The sequence below is a fragment of the Oncorhynchus clarkii genome, chromosome 17, assembly GCF_045791955.1.
Source record: "Oncorhynchus clarkii lewisi isolate Uvic-CL-2024 chromosome 17, UVic_Ocla_1.0, whole genome shotgun sequence".
NCBI lineage: Eukaryota > Metazoa > Chordata > Actinopteri > Salmoniformes > Salmonidae > Oncorhynchus > Oncorhynchus clarkii.
This window is the reverse complement of record NC_092163.1, coordinates 48132129-48152600: the sequence shown is the minus strand read 5'-3', so window position 1 is coordinate 48152600 and position 20472 is coordinate 48132129. Positions and strand designations below refer to the sequence as shown.

At 40.4% G+C, this 20472-nt stretch overlaps 1 protein-coding gene across 1 annotated transcript; it reads left to right on the top strand.

Annotated features, from left to right (window-relative positions):
• The first annotated feature begins 5958 nt into the window (after window positions 1-5958).
• LOC139371011 (coatomer subunit zeta-1) lies at window positions 5959-16307 on the top strand. Its single transcript, XM_071111029.1, has 9 exons — window positions 5959-6024; window positions 6298-6366; window positions 9313-9394; window positions 9594-9685; window positions 9788-9843; window positions 11478-11555; window positions 14201-14252; window positions 14377-14415; window positions 15582-16307. Exons 1-9 carry the CDS (start codon window positions 6007-6009, stop codon window positions 15627-15629), a joined length of 534 nt encoding a protein of 177 aa, XP_070967130.1. The 5' UTR covers window positions 5959-6006; the 3' UTR covers window positions 15630-16307.
• Window positions 16308-20472: the final 4165 nt, after the last annotated feature.

Below are 20472 nucleotides of genomic sequence, written 5' to 3'. Positions count from 1 at the left end.
TAACCCACTTCCTAGGCTGTCATTGAAAATAAGAATTTGTTCTTAACTGACTTGCCTAGTTAAATAAAGGTTTAAAAAAAAAAAAAAATTGTTGGGAAGGGACACTAGGTAAGTGGAGAAACCCTGCCATGGCTCATAACATGGCAAGTTAAACAACACACAGCCTAAGCAGTCTTATAACATGTCATGTTTTCCTGTGTTAGGGCATCATTCTAACAAGGAGTCTATAGACCTTTTTATTATAATATATTTATATAGCACTTTTCATTACAAGTAGAATCTGTTGCTTCAAACAATTTAACAAAATAAATGTAGGGATCTGGCAGTTCATTATGGCACAATAGTCTGCTTGCCTTGCTAACAGGGTAGTGGTTCAACCCCTCTCCAGTTCTCCTTTGCTACTATACTGAAGAAAAATATAAATGCAACTATGCAAAAAAATTTAAAGAGCAGTATTGAAGTATATTCAGTATGCCTTAACTTATGGATTTAACATGACTTGGATATAGATATGCATCTGTCACAGATGCCGTAAAAAGAAAAATGGGTCAAAAATCCAGTCAGTATCTGGTGGAACCACTCATGCAGCGTGACATCTCTTTCTCATAGAATTGATCAGGCTGATTATGGCCTGTGGAATGTTGGTCCACTCTTCAAAAACTGCAAAGGTGCGGGAACTGGAACACACTGTCGATCCACAGCATCCCAAACATGCTCAATGGTGACGTGTCTGGTGAGTATGGCCAGAACTGGGACATTTTCAGCTTCCAGGAATTGCATTCTCATGCTGAGACATGAGGGGATGGCGGTAGATGAATGGCACGGCAATGGGCCTCAGGATCTCGTCACGGTACAGTATCTCTGTGCATTCAAATGGCAGAAAAAGGAACAAATTCTCTGGCAACAGCTCTGGTGGACATTTCTGCAGTCAACATGCCAAATGCATGCAAAACTGCACATTTTTGAGTGGTCTGTGTAATTATAATGCTGTTTAATCAGCTTCTTGATGTGCCACACCTGTCAGGTGGATGAATTATCTTGGGAAAGGAGAAATGCTCACAAACAGGGATGTAAACAAATTTGTACACAAAATTTGAGAGAAATACATTTTTTGTGCGTATCAAAAATGTCTGGGATATTTTCTTTCAGCTCATGAAACATGGGACCAACACTTTACATGTTGCCTTTGTATTTTGTTCAGTGTATGTTGGTGGCAGTGATGGCTTAATCCTAGTAGTAGTTCCCAAGGATTTTGCAGTGTGCCTGATATTGGGGTGTTGGCACACAACGACTTCAGATGGGTAATATGCAAGATTTCTGGCAATTCAATCATCCCTTGGTCCCTTAAATCAATATACAGTGCCTTGCGAAAGTATTCGGCCCCCTTGAACTTTGCGACCTTTTGCCACATTTCAGGCTTCAAACATAAAGATATAAAACTGTATTTTTTTGTGAAGAATCAACAACAAGTGGGACACAATCATGAAGTGGAACGACATTTATTGGATATTTCAAACTTTTTTAACAAATCAAAAACTGAAAAATTGGGCGTGCAAAATTATTCAGCCCCTTTACTTTCAGTGCAGCAAACTCTCTCCAGAAGTTCAGTGAGGATCTCTGAATGATCCAATGTTGACCTAAATGACTAATGATGATAAATACAATCCACCTGTGTGTAATCAAGTCTCCGTATAAATGCACCTGCACTGTGATAGTCTCAGAGGTCCGTTAAAAGCGCAGAGAGCATCATGAAGAACAAGGAACACACCAGGCAGGTCCGAGATACTGTTGTGAAGAAGTTTAAAGCCGGATTTGGATACAAAAAGATTTCCCAAGCTTTAAACATCCCAAGGAGCACTGTGCAAGCGATAATATTGAAATGGAAGGAGTATCAGACCACTGCAAATCTACCAAGACCTGGCCGTCCCTCTAAACTTTCAGCTCATACAAGGAGAAGACTGATCAGAGATGCAGCCAAGAGGCCCATGATCACTCTGGATGAACTGCAGAGATCTACAGCTGAGGTGGGAGACTCTGTCCATAGGACAACAATCAGTCGTATATTGCACAAATCTGGCCTTTATGGAAGAGTGGCAAGAAAGCCATTTCTTACAGATATCCATAAAAAGTGTTGTTTAAAGTTTGCCACAAGCCACCTGGGAGACACACCAAACATGTGGAAGAAGGTGCTCTGGTCAGATGAAACCAAAATTGAATTTTTTGGCAACAATGCAAAACATTATGTTTGGCGTAAAAGCAACACAGCTGAACACACCATCCCCACTGTCAAACATGGTGGTGGCAGCATCATGGTTTGGGCCTGCTTTTCTTCAGCAGGGACAGGGAAGATTGTTAAAATTGATGGGAAGATGGATGGAGCCAAATACAGGACCATTCTGGAAGAAAACCTGATGCAGTCTGCAAAAGACCTGAGACTGGGATGGAGATTTGTCTTCCAACAAGACAATGATCCAAAACATAAAGCAAAATCTACAATGGAATGGTTCAAAAATAAACATATCCAGGTGTTAGAATGGCCAAGTCAAAGTCCAGACCTGAATCTGTGGAAAGAACTGAAAACTGCTGTTCACAAATGCTCTCCATCCAACCTCACTGAGCTCGAGCTGTTTTGCAAGGAGGAATGGGAAAAAATTTCAGTCTCTCGATGTGCAAAACTGATAGAGACATACCCCAAGCGACTTACAGCTGTAATCGCAGCAAAAGGTGGTGCTACAAAGTATTAACTTAAGGGGGCTGAATAATTTTGCACGCCCAATTTTTCAGTTTTTGATTTGTTAAAAAAGTTTGAAATATCCAATAAATGTCGTTCCACTTCATGATTGTGTCCCACTTGTTGTTGATTCTTCACAAAAATACAGTTTATATCTTTATGTTTGAAGCCTGAAATGTGGCAAAAGGTCGCAAAGTTCAAGGGGGCCGAATACTTTCGCAAGGCACTGTATTTCTAGCATTAGGAGGCTGAAGAAATTTGTCTTTGCCCTTAAGACCCTCCTGATCTTTTAAAGATACACCTGTCGGGCTGTATCTCCGAGCTGGTACGGCAATTGCTGGGCTCTCCAGATGGTGGTACGGTCAGCCCAACGCATCACTGGGTGCACACTGCGTACCCTCCAGGACATCTACTGCACCCAGTGTCACTGGAAGGCCAAGAATATAATCAAAGACCTCTGCCACCCGAGCCACGGCCTGCTCACCCTGTTACCATGCTGCAGAGTATTTTTCTCTGCTCATACAGTGGTGTAAAGTACTTAAGTAAAAATACTTTAAAGTAATACTTATGTAGTTTTGGGATGTATCTGTAGTTTACTATTTATATTTTTGACAACTTTTACTTCACTATATTCCTAAAGAAAATAATGTACTTTTTACTCCATATGTTTTTCCTGACACCCAAAAGTACTTGTTACATTTTTAATGCTAAGCAGGATAGAAAAATGGTCAAATTCACGCACTTGTGAAGAGAACCTCCCTGGGCATCCCTACTGCCTTTGATCTGTCAGACTCACTAAACACACATACTTCATTTGTAAATTATGTTGGAGTGTGCCCCTGGCTATCTTTAAATACATTTCAAAACTAAATTGTGCCGTCTGGTTTGCTTAATATAAGGAATTTCAACGTATTTATACTTTTACTTTTGATACTTAAGTATATTTTAGCAATTACATTTACTTTTGATACTTTGATACTTTTACTCAAGTAGTATTTTACTGGGTGACTTTTACTTGAGTCATTTTCTATTAAGATATCTACTTTTACTCAAATATGACAATTGGGTACTTTTTCCAACATTTTAAATTTTTCAGTGGGTGCTGCAGCACCCTCATCCTCCCGACTTCCTGCGGCTATGTACACATCATCATATATTATTTGACTCTGATGATAAAGAAATAGAAAATATTCCTGTAAAGGAATGTGTTAAATATTTAGGACACTTAGTCAGACAACATTTGAATTTGAATTTCTCTCCTAAAATTAAGAAAACCAAAAATATATTCAATAATTGGCTACAGAGAGATCTTTCTATACTTATGAGAGTACTTCTGTCCAAGACAGAGGGACTGTCTCATTTTGTGTCATTATCGTTATGTGTAAATCCTTCTACTTGTAAAGAGATCAATAAGACCTTTCTTGACTTCATCTGGAAAAATAAGTCTCACAAACTAAAAAAGTCAGTCCTTTCTAACAAAAGAGCTGAAGGCGGTCTAGAAGTGTTGGATTTTGTTGACATAAATAACAATTTCAAGTAAGGAATAAGTCATTGTTCTACCCCAGCTAGCATGTGTGGAATATTGACTTTGTTCTTGATGTTTTCGACAACAAGGGTAATATTCTCACATATGAACAATTTATAACATTGAAAGAGTTTCCAATACCATTCAGAGAGTTTATTTCTGTGATCAAAGCCATTCCCAGTGGTCTAACTACTCTAATGAAACCTCATCTTAGCTTTGGTAATGATCACAAAGTTTATCCAGAACTCAGATTGGAAGGCGTGGGTTTACTTGAGAAATCTTGTTGTAATAAATATATAAGACAAATTCTTCATTCACAAATCCAACTTACACACTGGAAAAATGCATGGTTGAGGCCTTACAAATATTTTATACCAAACAAAGACAAGGAAGTGCACTTCAACATTTTACATAAGATGTAATTCTATGATATCCAAATTTGTGGCTATTGATGATATCTGCGTTTTCTGTGAAAAAGAAGGCGAGAATCTATCCCACTTGTTCTTTGAATGTAAATTTGTGTCAGAATTTTGGGGAAACATTGCAAAATACTTATCTACCATTATGAACACTACCTATGTTTTTGACATGAAAGATATAATATGTTACTATCGCAATGAGAACAAAACCACTGAAATGATTGTGAATATTTTTATTCTTGTTGCCAAATACTTCCTACACAAACAAAAATTTAAAAATTATATACCCAAATTACAATTTTTTTGGATTGAATTTAAATATTTTATTAAAACATTAACCCCATTGAACAATAACAATAATAATATTTTCCTAAATCATTACAATAAGATATTTTCATAGTGATTACAATTGCACTAGAATTTTTTTTGTTGTTGTTTTTTTTGTTTTTGTTCCAATATTTTCTCCTTAATACCAGCGTTCTGTTTTCTATGATGTAAGAATGTAAATTGTTGATCTGCATTTTGAATAAATAATAATAATAAATAAAATAAATAAATAAAAACACTCCATCATATATATTTATATTCTGGACTCTGACATTGCTCATCCTGTTATTTTTTATTTGTTTTATTTTTGTGATTTGTTGGGTATTACTGCACTGTCAGAGCTAGAAACACAAGCATTTCGCTGCACCTGCGATAACATCTGCAAAATAGGGATATGCGACCAATAGCATTTGATTTGACATAATGATTCAGGAGTACGTCATCAATTCAATTATTCTACCTTGTGTCGTCAAGACACTGTACAAAGGTGGCGACAAAGTCTGGGTAAAAGCTGAAACATTTTTACGTAATAAAGTTCATTATTCTTTTGGCCTAATTTCATATACACAAATGTAAATTTACAAACAGAAAACCACATTTTCGTACCCTACAAAAAGAAATTGAACTGTATATTAAGACGGTTAAATGCTCCACTAACAAAAAAGCTGTTAGAATTATAAGTACGTGTATGTCCCTGTGGTAATTGTGTAGGTCCTTGTGTAATTGTAATGTGAAATTGTACCCCCTAGCTCTATTGTCCATTGTTTGTAATCTATGTATGCTTGTGTTCCCTTATGTGCTTTATGTATTGATTTGTTGTTAATTAAAAATAATAATAATACAATTTTTTTAAAAGACAAAGTCTGAGTAAATGCCATTTGAGGACCTGATTTGACTGATGTGAAAGGCAACCAACCGTAAGTCTATCTGACCGCATTTCTGTGTTGCACCAATCACAGAGAGAGTTTTGTCCCTGAATCCACGTCATCTGGTAGTAAGACAAAATGGACGCACTCAGCCTGGTACTGTTAGCGCTCTCATAACATGCATTTCATGCTATTTATGTTGATATTTGTGATTTAAATGACACTATGATAATGATGTATCAGGGGTAGTTGCCACTGTTAGCCCAACAATGTAGAAGGACACAGTTTAACTAGCTAGTTCACAGAATTAGTAGCTAGCTAGCCGGCATGTTATGATTGTTGTCAGATTGCAACTGATCAGTCAGCGCTTGTCGTTCAAGTTGTTTGGCATCATGTTCACTGAACAAAATGCAACATTCTCTTCATCAGGAACCCACTCTGTACACCGTGAAGGCTGTGCTCATCCTGGACAATGACGGAGAAAGACTTTACGCCAAGGTAACTAGCTAATCAACAGCGATGAATGAACTACCAGCACCTGCCCCCACAGTCAATGTGCTTCAAATCAAACCTTATTTGTCACATGTGCCGAATACAACAGATGTAGACCTTACAGTGAAATGCTTACTTACAAGCAGGGGCACTGGTGTCAAGGTAATATGTACATGTAGGTAGAGTTAGTAAAGTGACTATGCATAGATAATAGAGTAACAGCAGCGTAGAAGGGGGAGCAATGCAAACAGTCTGGGTAGCCATTTGATTTGCTGTTCAGGAGTCTTATGGCTTGGGGGTAGAAGCTGTTTAGAAGCCTCTTGGACCTAGACTTGGCACTCCAGTACTGCTTGCCGTGCGGTAGCAGAGAGAACAGTCTATGACTGGGGTGGGTGGGGTCTTTGACCATTTTTTGGGCCTTCCTCTGACACTGCCTGGTATAGAAATCAAATCAAATTTTATTTGTCAGGAAGCTTGGCCCCCGGTGATATACTGGGCTGTACGCACTACCCTCTGTAGTGCCTTGCGGTCGGAGGCGGAGCAGTTACCATACCAATCAGGATGCTCTTGATGGTACAGCTGTAAAACATTTTGAGGATCTGAGGGCCCATGCCAAATCTTTTCAGTCTCCTGAGGGGGAATGGGTTTTGTTGTGCCCTCTTCACGAATGTCTTGGTGTGCTTGGACAATGTTAGTTTGTTGGTGATGTGGACGTCAAGGAACTTGAAGCTCTCAACCTGCTCCACTACAGCCCCGTCGATGAGAATGGTCCTAGTTTTCCTGTAGTCCACAATCATCTCATTTGTCTTGATCACATTGAGGGAGAGGTTGTTGTCCTTGCACCACACGGTCAGGTCTCTGACCTCCTCCCTATAGGCTGTCTCATTGTTGTCGGTGATCAGGCCTACCACTGTTGTGTCATCAGCAAACTTAATGATGGTGTTGGAGTCGTGCCTGACTGTGCAGTCATGAATGAACAGGGAGTACGGGAGGGGACTGAGCATGCACCCCTGAGGGGCCCCGTGTTGAGGATCAGCGTGGCGGATGTGTTGTTACCTACCCTTACCACCTGGGGGCGAGGGAAAGCTTTGTAAGCGTCTCTCTGCTTCACAGCATGTCTATTCATCCAGCTGCATGAGTAGATGCAAAGTAGCCAACATAGTTTTGTAATTTTACATTCAGCTGACTACCTGGGTAACAAATTGCCTGTGTGCTCAACAATGACTTATTTTGTGACATTGTCAGTGCTTGACTTGGACTGAAATAGGTTCTGGTACTCATTTTGGGTGCTGGTACTGTTTTATATTTAGGTGCAGAAGCTCTTCAAGCTTAAGCAGTATAACATTTGAGTTGCAAGTACTCTGCTCCGGTGAGCTCCTGCCCAAGTCAAGCACTTGACACACAGTATTCACACCTCTTGACTTTTTCCACATTTATTGTTACAGCCTGAATTTAAAATGGATACAAATTAGATTTTTTTTTTAAATGAAAAGCTGAAATGTCTTGAGTCAATAAGTTTCCAACCCTTCTCTTATGGCAAGCCTAAATACGTTTAGTAGTAAACATTTTCTTAACAAGTCATGTAATAAGTTAAATGGACTCAATGTGTGCAATAATAATGGATTACATGATTTTTAAATGACTACTCCATTTCTCTACCCAACACATACAATTATCTCTATGGTCCCTCAGTCGAGTTCTGAATTTCAAGCACAGATTCAACCACAATGACGAGGGAGGTTTTCCAATGCCTCTCAAAGAAGTGCACCTATTGGTAGATGGGTAAAAAAAAAAAAAAATCAGACACTGAATTTCTCTTTTGAGCAGTGGTGTAAGTACTTAAGTTGTTTTTGGGGGTATCCGTACTTTACTATTTCTATTTTTGACTACTTTTACTTAACTACATTCCTAAAGAAAATAATTTACTTTTTACTCCATACATTTTCCCTGACACCCAAAAGTACTCGTCACATTTTGAATGCTTAGCAGAACAGACAAATTGTCAAATTCACACACTTATTAAGAGAACGTCCCTGGTTACGCCTTCTGCCTCTGTTCTGGCAGACTCACTAAACACACATACTTTGTTTGTAAATTATGTTGGAGTGTGCCCCTGGCTATCTGTAAATAAATAAAACATTAAGAAAATTATGCAGTCTAGTTTGCTTAATATAAGGAATTTGAAAGTATTTATGCGTTTACTTTTGATACTTAAGTTTATTTAAAACCAAATAGTTTTAGACTTTTACTCAAGTAGTATTTTACTGGTTGACTAACTTTTTCTTGAGTCATTTTCTATTAAGGTATCGTTACTTTTACTCAAGTCTGACAATTGGGTACTTTTTCCACCTCAACAACATTGTAGTTACTCCACAATGCTAACCTAAATTACATAGTAATCGTCATCGGCAAGGACTAGGACATTTTTGTAGGATAAGAAGAAATAGAATAGAGCTAAGCACAGGCAAGATCCTAAAGGAAAACCTGACCCTGGGAGACATATTTACCTTTCAGCAGGACAGTAACCTAAAATCCAAGGCCAAAAATACATGGGAGTTGCTTACCAAGATGACATTGAATGTCCCTGAGTGGCCTAGTTAGTTGACTTAAATCCGTTTGGAAATCTATGGCAAAACTTTAAAATGGCTGTCTAGCAATGATCAACAACCAACTTGACACAGCTTAAGGGTTTCCAAAAAGAATAATAATACTAAGAACCTCTTTGAGATTTACCCCCAAAAGACTGTAATCGATGCTAAAGGTTATTCTAACATGTATTGACTCAGGGGGGTTGAATACTTATCTAATCAATATATATTATTGTTTATTTACATGAATCTAAAAAAACAACATAAATCCCATTTTGTAACAACAAAATGTAGAATGAGGCAAGGGGTGTAAATACTTTCTGAAGACACTGTATGTGATCTCCGTTTGACTTCTGCCCCACAGTACTATGATGAAACCTATCCCACTGTGAAAGAGCAGAAAGCTTTTGAGAAGAACATCTTCAACAAGACACACCGCACAGACAGTAAGATGTTTTTTTCGACCTAATTAATCATATGCGCTTCAGTTTACATTATGGTCACAGGCTTCATTACTTGCTATTTCATCTCTTGCCAAAGGCTTTGAGTGCTGATCTGTTCTCATTTGCATGAAGGCTTATGTGTATAACTGGTATAATGAAGATGTTGTATCATAGACTGAACTCTTTCCGCTTCTTTACCCAGGTGAGATAGCGCTCCTAGAAGGTCTTACCGTTGTGTACAAAAGCAACATTGACCTCTACTTTTATGTTATTGGCAGTTCACATGAAAATGAGGTAGGCTGGTGGTGGTACGCTAACAAAACACACTGAAACATTGCCTATGTTGGGTTGTTTCTCCCACAAAACATTGATACGTTTTGTTATTTGCTCCCCCAGTTGATGCTTATGTCAGTGCTTAACTGTCTGTTTGATTCGCTCAGCCAGATGCTAAGGTAAGACTGCACTTTATTTACACTGAACAAAAATAGAAATGCAACAATTTAAAGATTTGACTGAGATGCATACCATTCATATAAGGAAATCAGTCAATTGAAATAAATTCATTACGCTTTAATCTATGGATTTCACCTGACTGACCTTAAAAATAAAAAGTTGTGGTGTGGATCAGAAAACCAGTCAGTATCTGTTGTCTGCCGTTTGCCTCATTCAGCGCGACACATCTCCTTCGCATAGAGTTGATCAGGCTGTTGATTGTGGCCTGTGGAATGTTGTTCCACTCCTCTTCAAGGTCTGTGCGAAGTTGCCGGATATTTGTGTGAACTGGTCCACGCTGTTGTACACGTCGATCCAGAGCATCCCAAATATGCTAATTGGGTGACATGTCTGTTGAGTATGCAGGCCATGGAAGAACTGGGACATTTTCAGCTTCCAGAAGTTGTGTACAGATCCTTGCGACATGGGCCTGTGCATTATCATGCTGAAACATGGGCCTGTGCATTATCATGCTGAAACATGAGGTAATGGCGGCAGATGAATGGCACGACAATGGGCCTCAGAATCTCATCACGGTATCTCTGTGCATTCATTTTCCATCAATAAAATGCAGTCGTGCTCGTTATCCGTAGCTTATGCCTGCCCATACCATAACCCCACCTCCACCATGGGGCGCTCGCCTACATGACGACATACGTCTTCTATCTGCACGGTACAGTTGAAACTGGGATTCATCCATGAAGAGCACACTTCTTCAGCATGCCAGTGGCCATCGAAGGTGAGCAATTGCCCACTGAAGTCAGTTGTGACGCCGAACTGCAGTAAGGTCAAGACCCTGGTGAGGACGACAAGCATGCATATGAGCTTCCCTGAGATGGTTTCTGACAGTTTGTGTAGAAATTCTTTGGTTGTGCAAACCCACAGTTTCATCAGCTGTCCTGGTGGCTTGTCTCAGACGATCCCGCAGCATAACAAGCCAGATATGGTGGTCCTGAGCTGGAGTGGTTACACTTAGTCTGCGGTTGTGAGGCTGGTTGGACGTATTGCCAAATTCTCTAAAGGGATGTTGGAGGCGGCTTATAGTAGAGAAATTACAAGCATTTCACTACACCTTCAATAACATTTGCTAAACATGTGTATGTGACCAATAACATTTGATTAGATTTGAATTTAACATTCTATTCTCTGGAAACAGCTCTGGTAGACATTCCTGCAGTCAGCATGCCAATTGCACGCTCCCTCAACTTGAGACATCTGCGTCATTGTTGTGTGACAAAGCTGCACATTTTAAAGTGGCCTTTTTATCGTCCCCGGGTACAAGGTGCACCTGTGTAATGGCATGCTGTTTTAATCAGCTTCTTGATGTAACACACCTGTCAGGTGGATGGATTATCTTGGCAAAGGAGAAATGCTCACTAACAGGGATGTAAACAATTTTGTGAACGAAATAATCTTTTTGTGTGTTTTTTTTTCAGCTCATGAAACATGGGACCAACACTTTACAAATTGCGTTTTACAGTTTTTGTTCAGTGTAGTTGAATAAGCAACTGAATGAGACATTTGTAACACTTTGTTAGTTTCCATAGAGAGGTCAGGATGTGTGTTTAAGCTCCCTTTCTTTGTCCTCCTGCAGGAAAAATGTTGAGCGGCGGGCCTTGCTGGAGAACATGGAGGGCCTGTTCCTGGCAGTGGATGAGATTGTGGATGGGGGGTAGGTAGAGTACTTATCTCACCCCAAAGCAGGGGTCTCTGGAGCTGTGTATTCTCCTCTAGTATGTCCTTTGACTCCCTGACCAAACCAACTTTTCCACCTAGACTGGATGCTTTCAAAGACAGACATCACACTATGGAGTACAGCTAAATGATTCATCCCCCTTGGCGTTTTTCCTATTTTGTTGCATTACAACTTGTAAATTAAAAGGATGTTTATTTGGATTTCATGTAATGGACATACACAAAATAGTCCAAATTGGTGAAAAGTTGTTTTAAAAAATAATAAATCAGATTAAAAAATTTGTAAAAAATTAAATGGAAAAGTGCATATGTATTCACCCCCTTTGCTATGAAGCCCCTAAATAAGATCTGGTGCAACCAATTACCTTCAAAGTCACATAAATAAAGTCCACCTGTGTGCAATCTAACTAATTAAGTGTCACATGATCTCAGTGTGTATATATATATAATATATATATATATATATATATATATATCTCTGTTCTGAAAGGCCCCAGAGTCTGCAACACCATTAAACAAGGGGTACCACCAAACAAGCAGCACCATGAAGAACAAGGAGCTCTCCAAACAGGACAGGGACAAAGATGTGGAGAAGTACAGATCAGGGTTGGGTTATAAAAAATATCAGAACCTTTGAACATCCCACGGAGCACCATTAATACCATTAAAATGGAAAGAATATGGCACCACAACAAACCTGCCAAGAGAGGGCCGCCCACCAAAATTCACAGACCAGACCAGGCAAGGAGAGGATTAATCAGAGGGGCAACAAAGAGACCAAAGATAACCCTGAAGGAGCTGCAAAGCTCCACAGCGGAGATTGGAGTATCTGTCCATAGGACCACTATAAGCTGTACACTCTACAGAGCTGGGCTTTATGGAAGAGTGGCCAGAAATAAGCCATTGCTTAATGAAAAAATAAGCAAACACTTTTGGTGTTCGCCAAAAGGCATGTGGTAGACTCCCCAAACATATGGAAGAAGGTAATCTGGTCAGATGAGACTAAAATTGAGCTTTTTAGCCAATCAAGGAAAATGCTATGTCTGGCACAAACCAACACCTCTCATCACCACGAGAACACCGTTTTCCGTCGGCAGGGACTGGGAAACTGGTCAGAATTTAAGGAATGATGGATGGTGATAAATACAGGGAAATTCTTGAGGGAAACCTGTTTGTCTTCCAGAGATTTGAGACTGGGACAGAGGTTCACCTTCCAGCAGGACAATGACCCTAAGCATACTGCAAAAACAACACTCGAGTGGTTTAAGGGGAAACATTTAAATGTCTTGGAATGGCCTAGTCAAAGCCCAGACCTCAATCCAAATTGATCTATGGTATGACTTAAAGATTGCTGTACACGAGCGGAACCCATCCAACTTGAAGGGGTTGGAGCAGTTTTGTCTTGAAGAACGGGCAAAAATCCCAGTGGCTAGATGTGCCAAGTTTATAGAGACATACCCCAAGAGACTTGCAGCTGACGCTCAAGTTTTCTGTTTTGTTTGTTTCACAATAAAAAAAAAATATTTTGCATCTTCAAAGTGGTAGGCATGTTGTGTAAATCAAATGATTAAAAAAATGATTATAATAAATTTCATTCCAGATTGTAAGGCAACAAAATAGGGAAAATGCCTAGGGGGGTGAATACTTTCGCAAGCCACTGTAGCCAAGATAAAGAGGAAGTCCAGAAGCAATTCTCTGGCAACCTGGGTCGTTCCACAGAATTATTCCCTTTTTGATATTTTAAGTATAAATTGTGCACCAATATTGCCTTTTCAAAGCCTGTTATATTGACCACATCAACATTTTTTTTTTATAAAGGCTTGCTGAAGTGCCACAATTCAGCATTTTGACATGTCTCTCTGTGACTTCTATGACGAGCTTAACCCACTTAACCCCCAACATTTCTCCAGGTTCTCTCCATAGTAAAGCCCTAGTTATTTTGTTGCTTTGAAAAAGTCATTTCTGAAGATGATTTATTTCACTTGATTAGTGATTTAATGTCAAGGGAAAATAAACCTATCCCTCATTTTTAAGGTCAATCCTGTTACTCTTTTTAATGTAATGAAACAATACAAATTATAAACCATTAAACATCTAATAGTCAAATCATAGTGTAAAAGCAGGTGAACTGGTTCTAACCCTTTTGGAAATGTCTTGTTTTGTGGTGGGAAACTAAGCAGGTCGAGCAGAACACGCCAACCCTGTTACCAATAGCTAGAAATGTTTTTTACAATCAAAATGTGTATTTTGAAGCTTGCATTCAATTGCCCCTCCCTGTTGCACACATCATGCTTCCATTCCCCCTGTCACGAGGGGATTTATGGCAGATTTAAGATGAAATCGTCAACCCTGTTAGTTTATTTTACTTTACTATAGTTATTTTATTTATCTAAAACATACCCACAGATGGATTTTACCAGTTAAATACTCTATTACATAATTTAAGGTTTCTGAGACTGGATAGGCTCTCAGTCCAATATAAATCAACCATCCTACTAGTCCATAGCTAGGTGATACAATAGCCCCTCGAAGTAAGGTTATTTAGGGTTAGGGAGGATGCCCATTTTGCTTAGCATTTAGATGTCAGCCATTGAGAGTGATCTATGCTCTTCTGTCTTCCAGAGTCATTCTGGAGAGCGACCCTCAGCAGGTGGTGTACCGTGTGGCCCTCAGAGTAAGACCATTGATCCTCCTCCTCCTCAGTCAAACACCATGGTTCTGTTATCATGGAGTACTGTACTGCCCAGATGTCAACAACATTTAAATTGATCTGGACTATATTTCTCTCATGTTTACAGGGGGATGATGTTCCTTTAACAGAACAGACTGTGTCTCAGGTAATTGCGCTTCTTATTTACGAGAAAATCTCATATTACCTAGTAAACCTAACCCTAACTTGTTAAAATTGTGTACAATTTATTTTAGTACTACTAATAATTGGGTAGGTGCTTACATGAGTCTTATTTCACACATGTACAAGTGTGTATTATACACATGTGAATTGTAAACATTTTTTGGGAATATCCCACATGTGACACCCTTGGAGATTGGGGTCACGGCCAGGGACCAGCCATTATTGACAGCGACCCTGGAGCAATTAGGGTTAAGTGCCTTGCTCAAGGGCACATCAACATATTATTTTCCACCTAGTCGGCTCTGAGATTTGAACCAGCAACCTTTTGGTTACTGGCCCAACTACTTAACCGCTAGGCGACCTGCCGCCTGGTGTACTGGAATTTAAACGTGTGTTTGATAGTAATGTGATTTGGATATCAGTGAACAACATGGCTGAGTGATGAATAGGTGGTTTGTCAGGCTAACAATCTTTAGCACATACTGTACCTTATGCTTCCCAGCTCTTTTTATCCCTAAAATGCCCTCATTGTTCTGTTAGCTATTTAAAAAATAATTGTATTTCTCTCCAACAGTATATTAAGCTACTACATTAGCTTTATTGTAATGAAAAGGGAAGAGAACAGAGGGGAGCGTACCCAGTGTAGCTGCTAATGAGGCTCTACTGTTAGCTAGGCGGCGTGTCTCCACACCTGGCAGGCTCTTTGAGCACTACGCTGATGGATGCTCCCATCTGACAGGCATTTTACTGGCTGCAGGTGTCTCCCTCTCCCACTCTGTCCATTAATCGTCATCGCCAACCCTGGGCCCGCACGCCTCATAATGGTTACTGAGAGACTTTAGTCTGCAGAATTAAAATGATTCATTCATTGATGTATCGTTCCTGTGTGTAGTAGTATTACTGGTGTCATCACACCACCACTCTTCCCTCATATCACAGTAGGAAAGTTCTGGAAGCTTCCTTCAGTGTTTTATACTGTATAGATTTTTTTCTACCGGTAGTTGGATTTTGAGGTGATGGACATTTACCAAACTATACAGTTCTGCCTTTTGTGGGTTGCTAACGGCTTTCATCTTCTATAAACAGTATTAGAGGGACACTTAACCAAACCGAGTTCTCCTCACTCTGTTTTTCTCTTCTCTATTTCAGGTGCTTCAGTCTGCAAAAGAACAGATCAAGTGGTCCTTACTGCGATAGGAGAGTTGTCTCTGCTGTCACATACACACCTACCAACACTCACTCACCTGATAACATCATTCCTATTCCTGTGTGTCCCAGAGATCATTGCACTGAAGTCTTCTGATTGAGCCACCAATCAGAACCAGCCAGGCCTACTGTGGCATTTTCTATCCTCCATTTCCTGTCTTGATTATCCATTCCCATGTGGTGGGAGATCCAGAGCTCTTATCGCCCAGACAACAGGATTAGTTTTTTTGTTGTTGTCTCAACTCCACACATCCTTACTGTCTCTGGCTGTTGGTGATTCCAACCTTTTCTATTACAGTACCAACAAATGTGATCTGACCAGTATGAATCACCCAGTATTCACCTATTCCTATGGGATTTTGCCTATTTCAGTGGGCATTTTAGTGGGGCACAGCTGTTAGCTGTGTTAATAACTGTATGGTATATGAAACATGACTATTAGTAAAACACTGAGCCATCTCCTTGCTGTGCTCGTGTCTCTTTGTATACAACCTTTATTAGAGATTCCACTAAATGTGGCAACTTTTTGCTTGTGTAGTTGTGCATGAAGCAAACATTTTGTGATTTAAATGTGATAATTACAATGATATGCAGGCTTTCTTTACATTGCGTTTCTCTTGTCGTTGTGAAAAGAACTTGGATCAAATAAATCTTATTTAAACCAGCAAGCATTTGATTGGTTTCTCTTGTTTGTGGTGAAGTAAAATATTTGTTTGTTGGGGAAAAGTTTGAGGCTATCTTTTGCCGCAGTAGGGCAGATGCTGCAGTTGAAAGGAATTTCATCGCCACCTGCTGGGAGACAAAGCCACTACAGTGCACATGTCAGTAGTGACAGAGGACATACTAAGATATTTAAACAAATCATTCATACTGACTTGTGTCCAATCCGATGCATGCTGGAAAGTTGCTTAACAGCAGATTCGGACACCGTACGCATGACACCTCAATAGAAAGTAGGCATAACGATCTCAACAGATCTATGCTAGAATGTGTTAGATTTTAGGAATCCCTGGTATACTGACAGCAGGTACACATTTTCTCCCTGTGTGTGTGTTTCAAAATGTCAAAAGTTGAGACTAAAAGTGTGTATGAGGTTTGCATACTGAGTGTGCAGAGGGTAGGGAAAGGTCACAGGGAAGCGCTGCTGCCATCCTTTTAATTTTCATCAGGGAACGTTAGTGACACCTCCGAGCCGTCAAGGACTCATTTCTCATCGGCTAATTACCCCGGCAGAGCCATAAAGAGGCAGAGAGGTAATTTATATTGATTACACAGAAACCAGGATAATTGACTGAAATGCCACCGTTTGGCATGCTCCTATGTTTTACATACACACAGACCGGCAGCATCTGAGTGTGTGTATTCTGCAGGTTGGTGCCTGTATCTAATAACAGGGAATGTTTACAAGTGTGTGAGTTGATGTATGTCAGAGGTCTATAATTAATGCCTATGATATGTGAATTATTGACAACGGGAATGCCCCATGGTTGGTGTTCTCGTCTGTCCGTTCAGGTCAGAATGAATATCTTCAGTGTCTACCATGTCTTTATGTTTGCATCCGTCTGTAATTGTCCCACTTTCAAATCTTGACTTCTGCTTGTGTAAACTCAGGGAAAAAAGCTTGTGCTTAAATATACATTTACCATTTAAACTAGTGTCACCTGCACTATATACTATTAAACAATTCAGTGATCCTACACATTGATTCAGTGATTCTACACATTGATTCAGTGATCCTACACTTTGATTCAGTGATTCTACACATTGATTCAGTGATCCTACACTTTGATTCAGTGATTCTACACATTGATTCAGTGATCCTACACTTTGATTCAGTGATTCTACACATTGATTCAGTGATCCTACACCTTGATTCAGTGTCGAACAGTGAAAAGTGTGGCGGCATAGATCTTCTTTAATCTTAGCTCATTTGCAAAGCCAAATAAATCAAGGATTTTGGTTGACATCATCGGATCCACCACCATTAGTCGAAACGAGATGATTGAATAGCCACACTGTGCTATCAGGGATATTGGAGCAGGAGTCTGTCTGATTGCATTCTGCTCCCATCTGTGTTGCTGTTATTATGGCCCTGGAAGCTGTGCAAACCCAAGGCATGTGATAAAGGGGAGAGAAAGACAGTCGTTAGGGGATGTGTTTTGCATAAACAAACCCGGAGGTGTGTGTGCGTGTGTGAAAGCAGGGTGAAATGGGATTCTGGGATTGTGTAGCAGTGTGGGCAATCTTAATGTTCAAAGTCAACGTATAATGGTTGTCGTCAAACAGGGATTGCGCGCGCGTGTGTGTGTGTGTGTGTGTGTGTGTGTGTGTGTGTGTGTGTGTGTGTGTGTGTGTGTGTGTGTGTGTGTGTGTGTGTGTGTGTGTGTGTGTGTGTGTGTGTGTGTGTGTGTGTGTGTGTGTGTGTGTGTGTGTGTGTGTGTGTGTGTGTGTGTGTGAGAGCAGGGTGAAATGGGATTGTGTAGCAGTGTGGGCGACCATAATGCCACAGCATAACGGTTGTTGTCACACAGGGATTGTGTGTGTGTACGTACCTGTGTAGTTTTTATGAGACGTGGGCCTGGGGCCGATATGCAGCTTCTCCCCGCAGTTTAAACTGTGCTTTATGACTGTGGCTGTTTCTTGTTGTACAGATTCTCACTGTCAATTCGGGCCCTGGGACGGAGAGACAGCCAAAAACAACACTATCACCACAACGTTCCCCCCTCCCTCAACTCCCTCCCTCCACTCGTTCCACGGCTATAACTTACCCCTCGAGCCACCAGGCGCCCCAATTCTACAGAAAAACGTGTAGCAATACCGCAAGTAGTAATGTGAACATAAATTACTCTCAAATCTCATCTGTGGTCGCAGTGCATGTAAATGTACTTGCTTGTAATGGTGTGAGGTTGCAGATGTACAAGTTGGTTAGACAAGAGGGAATAGCAAGCAAACTGGCCAGTTGTTCCCTATTCCACCCAGTGTATTGCAGGAGCTGCTGGAGAGACAGAGGGAAAAGTAATTTACTATTAGACATAGCGGGGCAGGAAAAGATGCATTTCCATTAGTTTGAAAGATCGAGAAAAGAGAGATCATACATAGACATACGATGACAATGCTACCATGCCTGCTGTCTACACATATCAGTCACACTCAAAATCAACATTTTTGGGGGCATAATGTCAGAGTAATGCTTTCTGAACTCCTGTGGCGCTGCATAGCTGCACCACACCCCGAGTCTGGGAACCCAGAGGAAAGGAATTCCCTGCATCAAGTATGACTCCGAGACATGAAACTAGAACATATGGGCCTCAAGGATTAAAGACTGGAATTTATATTCATCATTATGGGTTTGGTGTCTAAAACTCAAGGCTACACTGCCATTATTCCATTGCATTTATACTGTTTTTATTGTATATGGCATTATTTTATTTACTAACCCAATTGGGATTATGGTTGGTTGGAGTTTGTTATGTCTGTTCACTACTAAATGACCAAAAAACAGTAGTTATGTAACTGATTAGGAGATGGTGGCCAACTAATGTTGAACAGAAACTGTTCTTGTTATAGTCATGATCCAGTGAGCTGTATTACATTATCTTTGTGTGATCAAACAGAAAATAGTGATGGGTTTATGGTCACATCTTGTATATGATTGTGGATGTGTTCTTGGATGTTATACAAGGTGAAGGCTGCCGCTTCGATGTGGCTGGTTTACTGGGTCTTCCTATTCGATGGTCACATGCTCAGGATTGTTTCTGTCATAAATGCCTCCTCTCTCTGGCTCCATGCCCAGAGATCTGTTTTCGTGGGACTCTAACACAGCCAAGGGAAGAAGAGGAAGACAACAAAAAAACACTGCCATTTTCCTGTATGTTTCTCCTCTTAAAGCCACTCTCTTTTCTCCACCCCTCCATCCCCCTCATCCTGCTCCCTGTGGATTCCCCAGCAGCAATGCAGTACCCATTAACAGAGCCCACCCCCCACCTCTCAGACAGATTTACTGCCATTGCCACGCTATTGGCCGCCAAGCTGACAGAAGTGATTTAAAGCTTGCCCCTCATTGGTCCTCGCATGACAAGCAAATTTATTGCTGCACTACGATTCGCTGCCGCCTGCCTTTGATGTGAATTACGGCCTTGTCTGTGATAGGACACAGGAGCAGTGTCAAGTTACTGTCGTAAAACCTGCGTCCCTGGGGGAGGGGAGCGGGGAGGGTGTCGTGTGGTATGCCTGAGTCAAGACTGAGGACGAGAGGAGAGAAAGAGATGGAGAGAGACAGAAAGGCAGACAGCAAGAAAGAGAGATAGAGGAGCAGCATGGGTTGCTGTATTTTCCAGTCTGTTATTATGTTCTTTTTCTGCAGCCTTTGTTGAAGTCACGCACCACTCAGAATCCCCTAGGACACAACTCAAACTCATTCCACGGAGGGCTAGTTCTGCGTGTTTTTCGCACCACCCTTGTACTTGATGGATGAATTAAGGTCACTAATTAATAAGGAACTCCCCTCACATGGTTGTCTGGGTCTTAATTGAAAGGAAAAAACAAAAACCCGCAGACACTCGGCTCTCCGTGAAATGAGTTTGACACCTCTGCCCCAGGATGTGGTTTTCATACGGCCTTTATACCTCTTCAAGAGTAGAGTTTTCAGTCTCATGTTATATTCTACAGTCAATCCTTGTGCATTAACTGTTTCTGGTCTTACATTACAGGAGTTTCCCTTCTATACTAAAATGCCTTTGTTCCTATTTAAAAAAAATAATAAGCTAGAAATTGAAATGAGGGAGAAAAGAAGGCGTGAAACTGCACTGCGTGTTTTATAGAGGTAGAGATGAGC